This window comes from Anticarsia gemmatalis, chromosome 30 (assembly GCF_050436995.1).
Source record: "Anticarsia gemmatalis isolate Benzon Research Colony breed Stoneville strain chromosome 30, ilAntGemm2 primary, whole genome shotgun sequence".
NCBI lineage: Eukaryota > Metazoa > Arthropoda > Insecta > Lepidoptera > Erebidae > Anticarsia > Anticarsia gemmatalis.
The window spans coordinates 1073624-1093646 of NC_134774.1; the positions used below are offsets into that span (position 1 = coordinate 1073624).

General features: G+C 37.9%; 2 protein-coding genes across 4 annotated transcripts in view; one reads left to right on the forward strand and one right to left on the reverse strand.

The window, feature by feature from the left end:
* Nucleotides 1-316: 316 nt before the first annotated feature.
* Nucleotides 317-19622, reverse strand: LOC142985427 (uncharacterized). 2 transcript variants are annotated; one of them, XM_076133590.1, is made up of 15 exons: nt 19429-19622; nt 18182-18324; nt 17441-17676; nt 15842-16021; nt 12324-12485; nt 11557-11785; nt 10682-10884; nt 9639-10261; nt 9056-9188; nt 8194-8291; nt 7119-7275; nt 6010-6139; nt 5447-5519; nt 4696-4826; nt 317-3880 (listed from the first exon to the last, which is right to left on the reverse strand). In XM_076133590.1, exons 2-15 carry the CDS (start codon nt 18296-18298, stop codon nt 3749-3751), a joined length of 2604 nt encoding a protein of 867 aa, XP_075989705.1. In that variant the 5' UTR covers nt 18299-18324; nt 19429-19622; the 3' UTR covers nt 317-3748. The 2 variants fall into 2 exon arrangements, with proteins under 2 accessions (XP_075989705.1, XP_075989706.1); XM_076133591.1 differs by lacking the exons at nt 17441-17676; nt 18182-18324; nt 19429-19622 and adding an exon at nt 16596-17415.
* A 221-nt stretch (nt 19623-19843) lies between these two features.
* LOC142985405 (xaa-Pro aminopeptidase ApepP-like) overlaps nt 19844-20023 on the forward strand; it is a 34881-nt gene continuing 34701 nt past the window's right edge. The window contains exon 1 of one of the 2 annotated variants that reach the window (XM_076133546.1): nt 19844-19942. The gene's annotated coding sequence lies outside the window, so the exon portion shown is untranslated. The remainder of the gene's footprint in view (nt 19943-20023) is intronic. The other variant, XM_076133548.1, reaches the window with a different exon arrangement.

Here is a 20023-nt window from a genome sequence, read left to right on the forward strand (position 1 = left end):
TAAGAGCAATGTTCAGGTGTTTAGCGCCACTTATAAATAGCTCATTGCTGTATAAGATGTCAATTAGATTATCCTACTAATATGATAAATGAGAAAGTGAGAATGTATGTATGGATGTTTGTTACTCTTTCAAGCAAATACTATTGAACCGATTACTATGAAATTTGGTATATAGGTAGCTGAAGACCCAGAATAACACATAGACTTTTTATCCCGGAGTTCCCGAGGTATCGGAATTTACACGGAAAGGGTTTCCAAGCGGACTAAGTTGCGGGCGGCTTCTAGTTATACATAACGTAGAAATAAACCAAACAAATCAATTTAAAAAAACTGTATTGCAGACTTAAAATTACATCGATCACAATTCAAGATATGTGTACATTATAACATAATATGTAACATTCACAAAATATCGATAATTATTATTATTTCAAATAATATATTGTTTATTATCCTAATCCCCGGTTCCTGAGGTACATTTAGCGGTAGTTTATCTATTCAATAGCGTTTAAACTCATGTAAACATGACAGATTAAAAAGATAAACTATCGCTAAATGTGCCTCAGAAACCGGGCATAAATAAAGTAATTATTAATCCTGCAGTTTGTCATCGAATTGAATTAACTCAACCGCGTAATAAAAATGTACTTATAAATGTATTTACCCCCAGTTTCAGAGGTACTTTTAGCGGTAACTTATCTAATCAATAGCGTTTTAAACTCATATAAAAAAAACGCTATTGAATAGATAAACTACCGCTAAATGTACTCAGAAACCGGGCTTGCATTCACACCGAAAGTCTATGAAGCTTGCTACACACATATTCAGTTCGGCATTAGGCCTAGCCACAAAACCGAATATGTGTAGATGAACACGATCAACACAAGCCGAACAAGTGAGTCGAGTCGGTTTTGTTGTTCGATCAATATTGCCGAACCGAATATTAAATTACAGTTGTTGTCTGTACTGTACACGTGTACAACACGCAACACTGTACATATGTACAGTGAGTGTGTGTAGGTAACAGGTAGTGAGTGATGTTGTGTCGCGTGTGTCCGCACACACACCGACTGTCAACTATGTATGTACGTGACAGTTGTTGTCTGTACTGTACACGTGTACAACACGCAACACTGTACATATGATATCTCACTAATTTTACTAAAACCAATAGTCTTTTTTAAATTCCAATAAATATAAAATAAAAGATTCTTTTTCGAGATCGTATAACTTTTTTTACCCAATTTTTAATATAAAATTTAGAAGGTTCCTATACTTTTGAAATTGTCGTTAAAAACATTTTTTCATAATATCACGCGCGTTACACCCGAAGATGTAGGCAGAGGGTAATTTAGTTATTTCATTAAAAAAAGTCCCGCATTAAGAATTGCTCTTGTGTCGCGGGGACTTTTACAAACATACAAACAACGGACACAAAGTACAACCAGACCCGAAACAATTATTTGTGGATCGCACAAATAATTGCTTTGTGTGGGAATCTAACCCACGACCTTCAGACGTAATATTAGGTCGTGGAAAAAGTGTTTTCGCATTATAGTATGTATGAACTTGTAATAAAATCTCTTTGGCTTCAACAATCACAAATGAGTACACGGTTCATTAGGTTTCTTTCAGTGAGCTCGTGAGGTACTCAAATATCGAGCTTTTTTGTGTAGAGAAAAGATTTTATTACAAGTTCTTACATACTACAATGCGAAAAGACTTTTTCCCCGACCTAATAGTATTGGCGTGGCGACCTAAACGACTGCGCCACGGAGACAAGAGTATGAAATACTCAATTTCCTGCCTACATCTTCGGTTACAACAGTCGTGAAGCACTAACCTTAAAATTGAGGTAAAATAAAAGCAGGCTTAACTATTAAATGGAAAAAGTCCTATCAAAATGTGTATATTATTTCTATTATGTATAAATTGTAAATGGTATATTTAAAATGTTTATTCTCTACATAAAATTGTATTAAAAATTGTTCCCTTACATTAAATTAATATTTACATACATACATATTATATAATTTATACATCTTTATATATATAATTCTTCCGTAAGTGTGTATGTCACTGAACTTCTCTTATACGACTGGACCGATTTTAATGACATTTTTTGTGTGTGTTGAAGGGGATCTGACAATGGTATAGATTCACAATTTTGTCCGCTGGACAATGTAAAAAAATTTAAAATTTTCAAATTAAAGACGTGTAGACAGGACAACGTCTGCCGGGTCCGCTAGTACCTATATAAAATCAGGCCTTTTTCCTATACGGGTAGGCAGAGACCAAATAACGTCACTTGGTACGATCCTTACAAACTTCCCTTGCTTCATTCACATACATACATGTTGTCATACAGGACCGCCGGTTACGAAAAACCGTCTAACGCAATTACATATTAGAAATAATGATAATATATTATAAATACATACAATTGTCTTAATTTTCAGTCTAAATTTTGTCCAAAATCTTTTTTCTAAATATCAAAAATTTATTACAAATCATTATATATTAATTTTCTTTTTCTTTTACAAGAAATCAGTATCACGTATCTCAGTTGACCACTAGTGTACGTCAAATTGATGGTCACTATTCAGTACATTGCTGCTTTGATGTAACGTGTTCATCACTATAATCTAAGGCAGAAAACAATGTACAGCATAGTGGCTTTCAAGTAGTTGTCACCTGAGATACATGATAACCCAAGACTAATATTATCCAAAATTCAAAAGAATTTGTCAATTTAGTATTAATATCAAATTTGTCACTCAAATATTTTAGATTTTTTTTCCAATACCGTCTTTACATACATATTTCTATTAAAACTGTACATAAAAATAATATATTTATATATCTTATATTATACTCAGGTCGTTACAATCGTGCTCACTACGTCATAATCAAAAGAATCATAGTAATGTGACAATGTGTAGTGAGCGAGAGACTCCGATATAATGACATGACTTACCCCCGGTTTCTGAAGTACATTTAACGGTAGTTTATCTATTCAATAGCGTTTAAACTCATATAAAAAAACGCTATTGAATAGATAAACTACCGCTAAATGTACCTCAGAAATCGGGGGTTAGTGAACACGTTTGTTATCACACGAGTAAAGTAGAATTAATTCTGTACTTATAATGTATTTTTTTCAAATAATAAACATCAAATATGAGTACTTTTTATGGTATTTTTTAATTATGTGAAAACATTAAATTTCAGTTTCATAATATTCGAAGATCTTTGACAGTCGTTAACAGTAGTCAGAAGATTGAAAGTCTGACAACCAACCTTACCGATATCGTGTTATAACCCAGGTAACTGTGTTGTGGAGGTCAGATAGACAGTCGCGGCATGTAAAATACTGGTATTCAGTTGTATCCGGTGAGACTGGAAGCCGACTTCAACATAGTTGGAAGAAAGACTAGGCCGATTAATTGTTTCCTATTCATAATATTGGTATTTTAAATTACAATTTGTAATATAAAAAAACTAAATTACGAAAGAGAAATTTTGACACTGATACACTTTATAACAAACTTCAAAAATTCTCAATTTTTCTCATTCTTAAAAATTCAGAAATCGTTAAATTTTTTCAATAATATTGTTTTTTAATACTATTTCTAAAATGTATTTTTGACATTTCATAAAGAGTAGCTGATTTGTAGTCAAGTACCAAATTTTATTCATCAATTGTTTTCCCAAGTACCCACATTTGAGTTTGACATTGAGTATTACTCTATCTGAGTCCCAGTAGAGTCTTGTGTCCTTTGAGAGCGGCTCTCAGTTTCTTGACCAGCGGTGAGGGTTGTATCAATACTGATACCTCGTTGCCGTGGCGACTTAAACGGTTCATGTCGTCTTCACCACCCTGTAAATTTAATATAGGATTATTCATTTCTTGTATGATAAGATGTTTGTATGAAGTAAAGGTTGTAGTGATTGTTATAGTGGCGTTAGCTGGTCTCAGAATACCCCGCGGGAATCAAGAGTGTTTATATGTATGTATTAATTTATATAGTAATCTGAGATCAACCTTTTTTCAAGAACTGTGTTAAACAACTCTCAGACACGCAAGGTTACATCACGATGTTTTCCTTCACCGTTATAACAAGTGATCATTATTTCTAATACACACATCACTTGGACAAGTCATTGGTGTGTTGCCTCGGGTTCGAACCTGCAACCACTTGCGTGGGAGGTGCCACTGCTTTTTGTAGGATTAGCTAGTTTTTAATCATTATAATCTAACTAGCTGACCCGCGCAACTTCGCTTGCGTCGCTTAAGAGAGAATGGGTCAAAATTTTTCCCGATTTTATAACATTTTATACTTTTACTCTGCACCTATTGGTCGTGGCGTGATGATATGTAGCCTATAGCCTTCCTCGATAAAAGGGCTATCTAACACTGAAATAAATTTTCACTTCGAACCAGTAGTTCCTGATATTAGCGCGTTCAAACAAACTTACATCACGATGTTTTCCTTCACCGTTATACCAAGTGATCATTATTTCTACACACACATCACTTGGACAAGTCATTAGTGTGTTGCCTCGGGTACGAACCTGCGACCACTTGCTTTGGAGGTATTTTCAACCGACTTCAAAAAGGAGGAGGTACTCAATTCAACTGTTTTTTTTAATAATTATAATCTGCTAGACGTATAAAAATAATAATTATTATACCTTAAGTAAGTTAATAGGTCTGTTATTTATTTCCGTGAGTGCCCAGTGTCCCGTGGGAGGGAGGCCGGCCCGCGCCGCGCCGCTGTGAGGCTCCACCCTCACTATGTTACACTCCGAGTCTAGCTTTAAACCTGAAATGTTATAAAAAGATTGTTAACTAGCTGACCCGCGCAACTTCGCTTGCGTCACAAAAGAGAGAATAGGTCATAATTTTCCCCGTTTTTGTAACATTTTCCGTTGCTACTCCGCTCGTAATGGCCGTAGCGTGATGTTATATAGCCTATAACCTTCTTCGATAAATGGACTATCTAACACTGAAAGAATTTTTCAAATCGGACCTGTAGTTCCTGAGATTAGCGCGTTCAAACAAACAAACAAACAAACAAACAAACTCTTCAGCTTTATAATATTAGTATAGATAAGTGTTTTTCATAATATTTGTTAGGTATAAGACTAACAAAACATCGTTATGTTTCGCCACCGGTACTATCTTGTTGTATCTTTTATATCATGATTGTTTTCATCATATATAAGGGATTAAAATTGATAGATGATACTATAGAAATTATAAATAAATAATTATAAATTTTGGACAACTCACACACGGTCATTTGATTCCAAACTAAGCAGACGTGCTCATCACACAAATATTAGTCCCGGGTGGGATTTATGCCACCACACGCGGCGCTATTGTGGCGAGGTAATCGCGTCAAAATAAAATGCTAATTTAGTTTCACTTGATAGAACATACCTATACTTTCTTGATCTCTTTTATTGATCACGTAAATTTTAGCGAGCGGCACCCGATGATACAATATGTCAACCTGTAAATACATTTGGATCAGAGAGGGATTAAGTTTTAATTACATCAACCCTTTGTCCTATAAGGGTAGGCAGAGATCAGAAAAAGAAATTGGTATTTGGTTCAATCCTTACAAATTTCTTTTGCGTCATTAGCCACCTTTACACACACACACACACAATCTATCGCACGTTTTTCGCGGGCTTGACAGATGAGTTCTTTCCTTTCCCCTTACACGCACGCTCTTTTGTATCACGCGCGATTGTTGTATCATGCGCGATAGAGTGTGTGTGTAAAAGTGGCCATACATTATTATTATACAGTTATAAGTATAGCACTTGATCGTGATGATCCATGTATGTCATTCTAGGGCGTCATTTCCAGAATTTCTACTTCTCGTAAAAGTGATTAATTATGTTGTTCTATAAGATACTTTCATTAGGGTATCATTTAAGAGTCTTAGAATATCTTAAAAGAAGAAATATTGAGACAATAAGCGTGTATATACATACAGTATGGTTGTTATGTGCGAGCAGGGCATGTGCGTGTGCGGCGGAGCTGGGCGCGCGGCCCCGCAGCGCCGCCACGCGGTCCCCGCACTTGCCGCCCGCGCGACCCGCCGCGCCGCCCCACCATGACACCCTGGACAATAAATAATATAATAAACTAGCTGACCTGCGCAACTTCGCTTGCGTCACATATGAGAGAATGGGTCAAATTTTCCCCGTTTTTGTAACATTTTTTACTGGTACTCTGCTCCTATTGGTCGTAGCGTGATGATATATAGCCTATAACCTTCCTCGATAAATGGGCTATCTAACACTGAAAGAATTTTTCAATTCGCATCAGTAGTTCCTGAGATTAGCGCGTTCCAACAAACAATCAAACAAACAAACTCTTCAGCTTTATAATATTAGTATAGATAACTAAGGTCCCACTGCTGGGCAAGGCCTCGTAGTCTCAACAATACGGTTCGGTTTTTATTGACAATTGGATAGTTGACTGGGTTAACGAAAAATCATTAAACTTGTACTCGTAAAAGGTTCATCTAAAATGCTAAGGCTACGTAATTTTTTCGTAAATAATGTTGAAATTGTAATGTTACAGACTTAGATTTCATTAGGCACTTATTTGATACCAACGAAAATGTAATATGTCGATGTCATTTCATAAAGAGTAGCTGATAATACTTTATCCATAGTTCCATATTCCATACTAATATTATAAATGCGAAAGTAACTCTATGTCTGTCTGTCTATCTGTCTGTCTGTCTGTCTGTCTGCTACTCAATCACGCTTAAACTACTGAACCAATTTGTATGAAATTTGATATGGAGATACTTTGATACCCGAGAAGGACATAGGCTATATTATATCATCACGCTACGACCAAAAGGAGCAGAGTACCAGTAAAAAATGTTACAAAAACGGGAAAAATTATGACCCACTAGCTGACCCGCGCAACTTCGCTTGCGTCACATAAGAGAGAATGTATCGTACAAATCTTCTTAGATTGTACTTGCACCAGTAGTTCCTGAGATTAGCGCGTTCAAAAAAACGAACAAACAAACTTTCGCATTTATAATATTAGTTTGGATAAATAAATATGTTATAAAACTCACCAAACTTGATTATCATAGTCAGCGAACACAGGTGCGTCTCTCACAGATATAGTAGAGACTAGCGCCGCGCCGCGACGTTGCTCGTTACGTAGCGACGCCGCCTGACGGGCCCGTAGTGTGATTAGAGACGGTACTGGGCTGATTAGAGGTGATTGACCTGCAATAAAACTTGTATTTTAACTTTAAAGAGAAGCTTGGGACTTAGGCGGGTTAAATTGTGGGTCTTTGAAAGGCTTGTGGACGTGGATGCAGCTGAATACCAGTATTTTACATGGAGCGACTGTCTATCTGACCTCCACAACACAGTTACCTGGGATATAATACGATACCTTCGGTAAGATTGGTTGTCAGACTTTCAAGCTTCTGACTACTGTTAACGACTGTCAAAGATCTTCGAAAATTACAGCCGGAACCCACAATTTAACGTGCCTTCCGAAACACGGAAAAAAAAATAATAATATAGTCCAACAAATTAGTATAGCCGACCTTCAATTAAAAGAGACTTGTACATTTTTTTATAAGAAGCTACTGATGGACTAAGAATTGCTTTTGTGTCGCAACAACGGACACAAAGTACAACCAGACACGAAACTAATAATTGTATAATAACTTAGTAGAGTCTTGTATACAAGGTTCGCGGCTGGAGGTATACAACATTCAGAATTTATAACATCAGTGACTCGTCTTATACAGCTGACGACGAAAAGCGTAGCTTAACCTCAGAGATCGATACGCGCGGCTGTCGTTAAAAAAAGTTATAGAGCAATAAAGAAAATTTGTATAAAAAAAAACACTTTTTTTCTTATAACTTCTTTAATTAAAAATTATGCTTTTACAATTTTATTGCAAGACGCATAGTTTCCGAGACATAGCGAAAAAAGTGTTTCCAAGATGGCCGCCGGGGAACAAGGGTGGCGACCCCACAAACTTCAAGTTAAGCTTCTTTTGACCCCCCTACATGCCCCAAAAATAAAATTGCGTCCTCTAAGAAATGCAATATTCGGCCCTCAAATTGTAACATTTCAATTAACTATCCACTTTCTGCACAAATTATTATATTATTATTTGTACATACCATTACTGAGAGAACTGCTCCGTCTTCTGGTGCTGTCGACCCTTGCTTCAGGTCGTGATCTGTGCACCACTTTGACTGGAGAAGTTACTGCTGGGGTCCTGAAAATAACACAATAATAAAATATATATTACATCGGGGAAAAAGTCTTTTCGCATTATAGTATGTATGAACTTGTAATAAAATCTTTTCTCTACACAAAAAAGCTCGATATTTGGGTACCTCACGAGCTTACAGAAACCTAATGAACCGTGTACTCATTTGTGATTCTTGAAGCCAAAGAGATTTTTATTACAAGTTCATACATACTAAAATGCGAAAAGACTTTTCCCCGACCTAATATTACTCAAAGGTGACTGACTGACATAGTGATCTATCAACGCACAGCACAAACCACTGGACGGATCGCGCTGAAATTTAACATGCAGGTAGATGTTATGACGTAGACATCTGCTAAGAAAGGATCTTGATCTATTTTACCTCCAAGGGGATAAAATAGGGGATGCAAGTTTGTATTAAAATTCTGTTATAAGTCACAAATCATATGGTGTAAGTCGCGGGTAAAGTATCATATAATTTCAACTCATTAATGTCCCACTGCTGGGCAAGGGTCTCCTTCCATAATGAGGGAGGGGTTAGGCCTTGAGTCCACAAACTTGCTCTAACGGTGAAGGAAAACATCGTGAGGAAACCTTGCATGCCTAAAATTTGTTTAATACATTTATTAAGGGCATGCAAAGTCCCCAACCCGCACTTGGTAGCGTGGTGGACTCAAGGCCTAACCCCTCCCTCATTAGGGAGGAGACCCTTGCCCAGCAGTGGGACAGTAATGGGTTAATATATTTTTTTTATTCTTTTTACTTACCTCTCATGATTGTCGTCTTGCCTGGTCGGAGACTGTTTTTTATTTTGACCTATGGATCGTAACCTCGTGAGTAAAGACAGTTCTGTTAGACCTCGCTTCCAAATAGGCTTCTGGGTTTGATTTTGATCGCTTTCTGAAAATAAAACAATATAATATTATCTATATCAATGAATATACATAAAACTCTTCCGTTACTGACTGACGGACAACGCACAGCCGAAACTACCGAGCGTACAAACTTGACATTTCATATGAAGATTCCTTAGCCTTAGCTTATAGCCTAAAGAAGCTTGAAAGTCTGACCACCACTGGTATTCAGCTGCATGCGGTGAGACTGGAAGCCAACTCCAACATAGGTGGAAGCAAGGCAAGTCACATTAATTAATACTAGCTTTTACCCGCGACTTCGTTCGTCATCTGAATTTTCCCATGGAAAAATTATTGACCCTTTCGTCTGTCCCAATAGTTCCATGATTCTCTGCAACGGGACTACTGCGACCAAAACAGTGTCACTTGTCCCGTCACGGGACAACTCAACGGGACTAGTGGGATAGACCCAGTTATTAATATAGAAGATACTCACCATTTCGTATCTCTCTTTTCGGACTATTCTGCACTCTTCTCGCAATTTCCCTCGTTCTAGGCGTTGCATCATACGCATTCTGGCTTCTAGACCTTTCCACGGACCTTGCATCATCAGAACCAGAATTGACCTGAACCCTGGACTCCCCATTGCAGTTAACTTCGCCAATATTAACCGTATTAGTATTATTATTACTTAAAAACAAATATTCATACGTAGATTCTACTTCTAAATTAGGTAAAGATGATTTTCGAGTCTCTTTTTTCAACTTTTTTATAGGTAATGGAGAAATTTTTGCATTTGACGTCGAAGCTAAGCATAATCTTTCGTAGACTTCGTCATTTCGACTAGGTGTCGCACTAGGTTCGATTCCCGTAAGATTCACAGTCGTAGTCAAACTAAGATGTCCGTAGTCTGATTCTTTAGTATTACTAAAAGTAGTGCCGTATTCACTAGTTTCCGTGTTAACGATGTTAACGAAATTCGGATTGGACGGGTCTGTAATTGTTAATTGTTGTTTAAAATCGAAATCGAAAACGTTTTCGGGTCCTAAAACTGGTATTGCCGTGTGTGGCGGGTCTTTGTTAGATACTTGTATCACTGTTATATTTGTCGCTTGGTTGCTGAAAAAAAAAATGAAAATTTTTATGTGTTTGATATTGTTTTTAGTATTAAAGATAATAGTGGGCACTAAACCCTTTTAGGTTCGATTTTTGGTTAAGATAATGTATTATTTTATCCAATATTAAATAGTTTTGTGTCTTAATATTAATCTTTCAAATCTACTTATTACACATATTCCAACTTCTAGCTATCCATGCTTGATTTATTGTCTTATTATTTACCTCTAACTGTCTATCTTCTAATCATCTTTTCTCTAATAATCTATCGTACCAGCATCAATCTTCTAGCTCACCATTATCTATCCTCTCATAACTCATCTTCAAATCATCCATCCTCTCGATACTCATCTTCAATTCATCCATCCTCAAAACCTATCTTCAAATCATCCATCCTCTCAAGCTAAAACATCTGTCTCTTACCTATTCTCGCCATGCTCCTTATCACCGTTACACACAAGTACCCTCTGCGTGTACTCATCATCATCACTCATTCGATCTATCTCAGCAAAGAATTCCTCATCGCTTTCCGTAGTATTTCTCTTGAATAAAGAGTCGTCTAAACATATGTTCTGACCACATATCTTTGTTACGCCTTTACGGGTTTCTGGTTTTTCTGGTCTGCCCTGAAAATTTACAAAAAATATTTATTAACTAGCTGACCCGCGCAACTTCGCTTGCGTCACGTAAGAGAGAATGGGTCATATTTTTTTACTGGTACTTTGCTCCTCTTGGTTGTATCGTGAAGATATATAGCCTATAGCCTTCCTCGATCAATGGGCTATCTAACACTGAATTTTTTTTCAAATCGGTCAAGTAGTTCCTGAGATTAGCGCGTTCAAACAAACAAACAAACAAACTCTTCAGCTTTATAATATTAGTATAGATATGTAACTGCCTCTGTGGCGCGGTCGGTAGTATATTCGACTGCGGTGCGAGAGGTCTCGGGTTCGAATCCTGGGTCGGGCCATAAAAGTATTTTCTGAGATTTTCTGTTAAGAATTTCTTAGAGATTGCCCGGAGTTAGGAAGTTGAGGTCGAAGACCTCCGTGCCTCGGAGAGCACGTAAAGCCGTCGGTCCTGCCTCTGACCTCTCACTGGTCGTGTCGGTTATCCGTCCCACCACACTATGAGAGTGATGGAATAGAGAGTGTACCTGTGTATTGTGCACACACTTGGACACTATAAACAAAGTCCTGCACAGATGGCCAGTTTCAATGAAATTGACCGCCGTAGCCGTATATCGGCTAGGAGGACATTATTATCATTATTATAGATATGTATTTTTTTCTTCTTACCTGACTAGTACTAGGTAAAGATGAGAAAGTATGCGCCGAATCCCAATTAGATATATCTATGTTTTCATCTGCCTCTATTGTCTGTGGTTCTGGTATTGTCTCTGGTAAGGTATCCTGTTGCCTGGAGGTTTCAGGCGGCCTGGTAGAGTCGAGTTGCCTGGATATGTCAGTGAGCCGGCTTGTGTCGGCTTGTCTTGTTGAATCGACTTGCCTTGTTGCGTCGAGTTGCCTGAAGCAAAATCAAATCATTTATATTTCTTTTTAAAAATACAACACCCGCACTAAGATTTGCTCTTGTGTCGCGGGGACTTTCACAAACATACAAACAACGGACACAAAGTACAACCAGACCTGAAACTATTATTTGTGGATCGTACAAATAAAATTGTTCCGTGTGGGAATCGAACCGACCTCCCGACGCAATGGTTGCGGCGTAGTGACCTAAACCTATGTGCCACTTCGATTCTCACACATAGATAGTTGTTTCGGGTCTTGTTATACTTTGTGTCCGTTGTTTGTATGTTTGTAAAAGTCCTCGCGACACAAGAGCAAATCTTAGTGCTATACTATGTTGTAGTCGGCTTCCAGTCTCACCGGATGCAGCTGAATACCAGTATTTTACATGTAGCGACTGTCTATCTGACCTCCACAACACAGTTACCTGGGTTATAACACGATACTTCGGTAAGACTGGTTGTCAGACTTTCAAGCTTCTGACTACTGTTAACGACTGTCAAAGATCTTCGAAATTGACAAGAAAAGCTTACCTAGTCAAGTCAGATGGCCTGGATGGGTCAGTTTGTCTGCTAGAGTCTGTCTGTCTAGATGTTTCGGGTTGTCTTGAAGAGTCTGGTTGTCTGGTTGCCTCGGGTTGCCCGGTTGCTTCGGATGGGGTTCGTGTGTTAGGTGCCAGTTCTATGCCCGGTACTCTGTATAATATAAAAATATATATATTTTAAATCTTTTTTATTGCTATTAGCTATCGCTGCAAAAATGCTCATGCTGTGTAATCTTCTTTCGTTAAATGTTGAAATTGTAATTATTACAGACTGAAACATTATATCAGGCACTCATCCACGCAATAACTAACACAAGTTCCTCTTGTGTGAGTTATTCCGTGGATGGGATGTAATGTGGGCGTGGCGCGCGTGCCGTAAAAAGTATGTGTAGCTATACCTACCCTAGTACTAACCTAAGAGATGACACTAAAAGCACGTAGATACAATTCCGACATTAATTTATTGCATCGGGAACCCCCATGTTTTTTATTTTAAGTATTTGTTGTTATGGCGGCAACGTAATACATCATTTGTGAAAATTGCAGCTTTTTAGCTATCACGGTTTATGAGATACAGCCTGGAGACAGACAGACAGCGTAGGCTTAGTATTAGGGTCCCGTATTACTCTTTCGGTACGGAACCCTAAAAATTTACTAGTGCACAAAATTATCATGTGATTACGCTTGTCACTAGCTGGGAATCGAACCCATCGGTCGTTAATTTTTCTCAATATTATTAGTTAATTCACATTTAAGTTAATAACATTGAAATAAAACAAGTTTTCGGTACATTTCATCGCTGTTTATTTATTTCATACATTTTTGGACATAATATTAATTTTTATACATTTTTCATACCAGCGAACCAGTTTTATTTCAATAGTTAATATTTTAATTAAAGTATAAGATTTATCACGCAAGTAATCGAGGGTTTAAACACACACTAATGACTTTTCCAAGTGATGTGTGTATTAGAAACTAGCTGACCCGCGCAACTTTGCTTGCGTCACATATGAGAGAATGGGTCAAAATTTTCCCCGATTTTGTCACATTTTTTACTGCTCCTCTGCTCCTATTGGCAGTAGCGTGATGATAGCCTAGTCTAGGCTATAGCCTTCCTCGACAAATGGGCTATCTAACACTGAAAGAATTTTACAAATCGGATCAGTAGTTCCTGAGATAAGCGCGTTTGAACAAACAAACAAACACTTCAGCTTTATAATATTAGTATAGATTGTTTTAAAATATTATTATGTAGATTAGTCTCCTTTATAAACTAATTTCTTTATAATATTATAATGTAACGGGTCTTAATCGCGATTAAAAATTAAAGGTTAGAATACCTTATATGTTCACCCGACGTTTCGATCGCATTACAACGACCGTGGTCACGAGCTGACTGTCAGCTCGTGACCACGGTCGTTGTAATGCGATCGAAACGTCGGGTGAACATATAAGGTATTCTAACCTTTAATTTTCAATCGCGATTAAGACCCGTTACATTATAATATTATGTGTACAAGTCGCGACAGTTTAAAATCGTTAATTTCTTTATTAAATGAAAAATAGAATCTTAATACTATATCATAAGCATTTCGTTAATACTTGAGCAAAATTGGCCGATATTCGGCTCCGGAGGCCAGTTTCTTTGAAACCAACCAACTCCAGGGCTTTGTTTATAGTCTCGTATGTACAATACACAGGTACACTCTCTATTACATCACTCTCATAGTGCGGTGTGACGAACACGACCAGTGAGAGCTCAGGTGCAGGACCGACGGCTGCTGTTATTTAAAACAGTCGTTAACCCCTGGTTTCTGAGTATATTTAACGGTAGTTTATCTACTCAATAGCGTTTATTTATATGAGTTTTGACACTATTGAATAGATAAACTACCGCTAAATGTACCTCAGAAACCGGGGGTAAGTCAAGTTAAAGACTTGAATAACTTTGACACTAGGTTGACCACTAACCATTGGATAAATACTAATAAAAATTATAGGAATCTTAGACGTAGTAATAAAAGTATATTGTTCAATATTTAAGGAACGATATGAACTATTAATAATTTAAGAACTAATATAGATTTTAAACAGGAGTTTACGCGATCATGCATTTTAATATCGACTAGCTTTAGGCCGTGACTTCGTCCGTGAGAAAAACTTTTCCGTGTTAAAGAATATCCTATGTGTTAATCTAGGTTATAAACTATTTGTGTAATAAAATTTTATCAAAATTTTTCCGTACTTTTTGAACCAATTTGTTACAAATATAATCAGCCTAGCCTTTCTTCCAACTATGTTGTAGTCGGCTTCCAGTCTCACTGGATGCAGCTGAATACCAATATTTTACATGGAGCGACTGTCTATCTGACCTCCACAACACAGTTACCTGGGTTATAACACGATACTCGATAAGACTGGTTGTCAGACTTTCAAGCTTCTGTCTACTGTTAACGACTGTCAAAGATCTTTGAAAATGATAGGTGAGACCCATAATTTAATTACTGTCTCATTATTTTGAGAGTAAAATGCATGTTCGCGTTAATACCCGTATAATATTATATAATAAGCATGCAACGCGAAAGTTTAAAACCAATTTTAACCCTGTAATATTATTATGAAAAGCAATTAATAACTATTATTTGACTTAAAATCAGTATTATGGCTTTCATGCCCCCTATTACATGGGACTAACATTGTTAATGGCGAAAGGTGGATGTATTTTATACACCTCTGTCTACACCTTCCCATAATATGCGCGTTATTTATTGTCGAGATTCTGTTTTATTCTTTTAGGCCAATATTTATGTAATTTACCACATAAAATTTTTACCTGAAAATACCTACTTTTTGAGATTATTTAATTATACCGATCCCATTATTATTATTTGTAAGAAAAAGTATTATTTTTGTTTGTGCCGAATCACCGAAATTGTCAGCATGTGGCTATTTATTTCAAAAGTAATTTTAGCGACTTGTATTTACTAGAAATATAGTCACCGATCTTAGATCGCCAACATATGTTAGCAACTTATTAACAATTGAAAAAAAGTCGCCTACATTTGTCGGCGGTTCTTTATATCAAAAGAATTATATTAGCGACTTGCCAACGCAAAACCTCAAGACGGAGATCAGCGAAATACGTCGGCGGGTCAGCGACATAATATTAGGTCGGGGAAAAAGTCTTTTCGCATTATAGTATGTATGAACTTGTAATAAAATCTCTTTGGCTTCAACAATCACAAATGAGTACACGGTTCATTAGGTTTCTTTCAGTGAGCTCGTGAGGTACCCAAATATCGAGCTTTTTTGTGTAGAGAAAAGATTTTATTACAAGTTCATACATACTGTAATGCGCAAAGACTTTTTCCACGACCTAATATGTCGGGGAGTCGGCGACAAAAGTCGGCGGGTCGGCGACAATTGTCGGCGGATCGGCGACTTAAGTAACTGAGTTTAATCTTCTAAATATAAAGTATATGAGTCAAAGTAATGAATGGTGACCTATCAGGCGGTGTGGGCGGGGTCGGCGGCAGCGGCGACGTGGGGTCCCGGGCGGCGGCGCGGGGCGCAGGGGGCGGCGCCGGGGCGGGGGCCACGCAGTACACGTTCTCGCCTTTTGATAGTATTTTGAGCTCGTGGAGCGTGTTCCGTAGTGTTGTCACCCAGTCTTGCATTGACTCCCTGTTGTCAAAGGACAATAATTATTTGGTTAGTTAATTTTGAGTGACTGAGGGTTGTTCGGGGGTGACTTGAGACTGTGGAGGAACGAGGTGTTATGTTCCTCCAACACAAAGGGAGGATCCTCCGACCAGGCGAGGTGATCATGCCTGGTGGGCCTAGGCTGCCCAACTGTTGTAGTCGGGAACTTGTATATATAGTGAATTGCTGTGCAAACTTTGATAGCGCGATTCAGGACTTGTGACGTCACTCTACGAGTTGGTGGTTGTGCGCTCGTCCCATGAGATGTCGCTGTATGTAGCTATTCGCTACAAGAACAATCGAGAAGGGACTTGGGGTCTTACGGGTGACCTGGAGGTCGTATGAGAGGTGACCTGGGGTCATTTTGGCGGAGACTGTGAGTGGTTAAGGGTCGTTTGGGGTGGTAAAAGGTCGTTTCGAGAGCCTTGGATCTTTTTTGGGAGACTTGGGGTCGTTTGGGGTGACTAAGGAGTCAATCGGGGTGACTTGGAGGTCGTTTGAGGGGTTATAAAACGTCATGTAGAGTTAAAAGTATAGGTAAATGTATTCCACTCACCAGTCCGGGGCCAGCATTCTAACAGCGCCATTATCAGTATCAACTAAGAAGTCGTACTGATCACCAGAGTGTGGTTTCACGCTAGCCGTCACATGTCGAGCGTGAGACAAACACGCGCGCCACACCGGCTTGTGACTTAGTGTGGCCACTTAAAGGTGATTTAGGGGCCGTATAGGGTCACTTTGGGGGAGGGGGTCACTTTTGAGATGGTTGGGGGTCACTTGGGTGTAGTTTTGGGGTCACTTGGGAGATGTTTGGGGTCTCTTGGGAGATGTTTGAGAGGTCAGTTGGGGTCATTAGGGGGTGTTATAGTGGTCGTTTGGGGGTGACTTAGGAGTGTGACAGAGGTGCTTTTGGGGTAATTTGTGGATGATAGACCGTCATCTAGAGTTAAAAGTAAAGGTAAAGGTAGTGTACTCACCAGTCCGGTGCCAGCATTCTAACAGCGCCATTATCAGTATCAACTAAGAAATCGTACTGCTCCCCAGAGTGTGGTTTCACGCTAGCCGTCACATGTCGTGCGTGAGACAAACACGCGCGCCACACCGGCTTGTGACTTAGTGTGGCCGGTGATAGTAAGATGTTTTGGGGGGTCTTGGAGTCACTTAGAGGTGATTTAGGGGCCGTATATGATCACTTTGGGGAGGTCACTTGGGAGACGTTTGGGAGTGACTTGGGAGATGTTTGGGGGTCACTTGCGAGATGTTTGGGGATCATTTTTGAGATTTTTGGGTGTCACTTGGGGTTGTTCGGGGGTCACTTGGGGTCGTTCGGGGGTGTTAAGAGGACGCGTAACAGGAGTTAAGTGTACCTAGTCTAGTAAATATCAAAGGTAGTGTACTCACCAATCCGGGGCCAGCATTCTAACAGCGCCATTATCAGTATCAACTAAGAAATCATATTGCTCCCCAGAGTGTGGCTTCACGCTAGCCGTCACATGACGAGCATGAGACAGACACGCGCGCCACACCGGCTTGTGACTAAGTGTGGCCGGTGACTCCGCCTCAGGGTACTGTTCTAAGTATGGTGTACGACCGTTGTGCACGCAGAATTGTGTCCACATTGGTTTTAGAGGGAGTTTCTGTAATGAAATAGTAAATATATTTAGTAGATAACATCAGACAAATCAATTTTATTCAACCATATGTGGCCTTAAATGTTTTTTTAATGTTCACTACTTACTACAATTTTGAACTACAAAATGATTTCAACTCAAGAACTGCAATGAAATATTGGGCTGACATTGAACAAAACCAACTGCATTTGTGGTCTAGACAGAGTACTATTGCTGATCATAAAGTCCCAGATTTAATTCCCTGGCCTGCCAAAGTGCTATCAGTGTCTGTTTTTATTTATATTTGATTATTCTAAACAGTAGTCCAGGGTTTACTCATCTGATATATGGCAAAATTTGAGTGTATTTCATTAGGCAGATAGATTTTAAAAAATACATCTTAGGACAGCAGGGCGATTGATCTGTGAATAAGGATTGTAGAAACCCTGCTCATCCACATAGTCCATTCCAGACCTACACATTTTTCTTATTAGAATGACATAAAGACCACTATTGTAGAAAACTTACGTACCTTACTAGCAAGCGGTCTAAGTTTACTTGCGGTAACATCGTTAGGTATGCGTTTCAAGTACGCATTCTTTTGTATTTCTCTGTAGTATACGGGACCTTCCTCTCTGCCCGATGCCATATTGATTTAGATTTCATTCAGGAATGCTGAAAAAGAGACATTAATTAACAAAAGTCACTGATTTTATAGTATTTTATGTAGATAATTCTAATTATTTAACCCCCGGTTTCTGAGGTACGTTTAGCGGTAGTTTATCTATTAAATAGTGTCAAAAGTCATATAAAAAACGCTATTGAATAGATAAACTACTGTTATATTTACTCAGAAACCGGGGGTAAGACTACCTGATCTACTTGGCTTTGCTTGTGTGTTATTTGGGTTGCCAAATTTTCGAGTTTTGTGCATAGAGGGCATTGATGTATCTATGTAAGTATGTATTTAGAAATATACAAGTATGTTTATCAGTTATTTGGTTGCCATAGTACAAGCTCTGCTTAGCTTGGAATCAAACTGTGTAAATTGTCTGATTATATTTATATTATGATATTAATGTGTGATTCATTTAAGAGTAGCTAAAGGCGAAAAATGGGCTCATTTAAATTAGTCATGTCTGTTTGTCTGTCTTTTAAGGTAGCTTATCCAATATGAAGGTTTTACTTAACAAGGCTTAACTGTGAGATGCATTACTAATTACAATGTCATAGCATTAACATAAAGAACTATGAATGTAAAGAAAATTTTGAAATTATAGATTGAAATACAGAATTGTACTAAAAACTTTCAGTAGAATATTATTGTTGAGATGTTTTACAAGGAAAAGTGCTAGAGTTTGTTAAATTCTAGTTAAATACTAGTTAAAAAGTGTTTAAAAGTTTCGGTGTTATAACTTATGTGCGAAAAATTAAGTAAGTACGCATTCTGTACATCATTTCGTAAGTTTAACTAGTTATATGCACGCATAGTGAGTTGCGATCGACAATTGACGCTCGAATTAATTACGGAGGACATCGGGGCCACCGCAGGCGGTGACTCAAGCCTCAAAAATGCGGGAACCTGACAGAACATCCTTCATAATTTAACTGTTACTCGTTGCTACAACCGTAAATGGTGCGGCGAGAAAACGTTAAAATTTCTCACGATTTACAAGAATAACCCGGAAACACGTACATGTATGCGTAGACAACTAAGTGATGCAGCTGTTGAGCAACAATTATGTGTAATAGTGTAAAAGAAAGCGCAAAAAACAATACCTTTTTGTTCAAATGTGTGCGGCGCCTTTCTCTCGGGTTTTGAGCGATTTTTTGACGGACGACCTTCGTACTATTTCATCGTAGCGATGGTTTTAACGGTTTAATGTTATTGCGAAATTATTTGCACTCGTTTTTAAATCACAATACAAATATTTGACAGTAAATACGTACAATGATTACAAAGCATAGACGCCATATTTATTATTAATGACATTTCCGCTAATTATTGCCATCTTGCAAATGCGCTCAGTCTATGAATTAATGACACGAAAACTTTACAATTTAAGGTTTTACATGGATAATTGTATATGCACATTATTTGTTTTTCTTTTCTTTATTCTTATTAAAAAATATTTAAGCCTTGAATATAATAGACAATATTCAAACTAGTCTATGATCGAAATTGTCTAGTATCTTCACATATGGCAGCACTAAATCTTTAGTCCATGGTGCTTAGTTGACATTTCTTGTTAGACTCAAGTTGTGCTAAATTAATAGGAAAACTGCTATAAATGTAAGTGATTTCAATTTTATATCATTACGTTATTTGTGGCTATTCGACCAAGATTGTTCGCCATGTTTATTATAACGTATT

Bases quoted from the DNA above. Each gene is read 5' to 3' on its own strand.
- LOC142985427 (XM_076133590.1), bottom strand. From the start codon at position 18,298: ATGGCATCGGGCAGAGAGGAAGGTCCCGTATACTACAGAGAAATACAA. The intron at 11,786-12,323 runs GTAAGCTTTTCT...ATTTTGCTTCAG, and splicing joins AGGCCATCTGACTTGACTAG to GCAACTCGACGCAACAAGGC. The intron at 4,827-5,446 runs GTATGTTCTATC...ATAACATTTCAG, and splicing joins AAGAGATCAAGAAAGTATAG to GTTTAAAGCTAGACTCGGAG.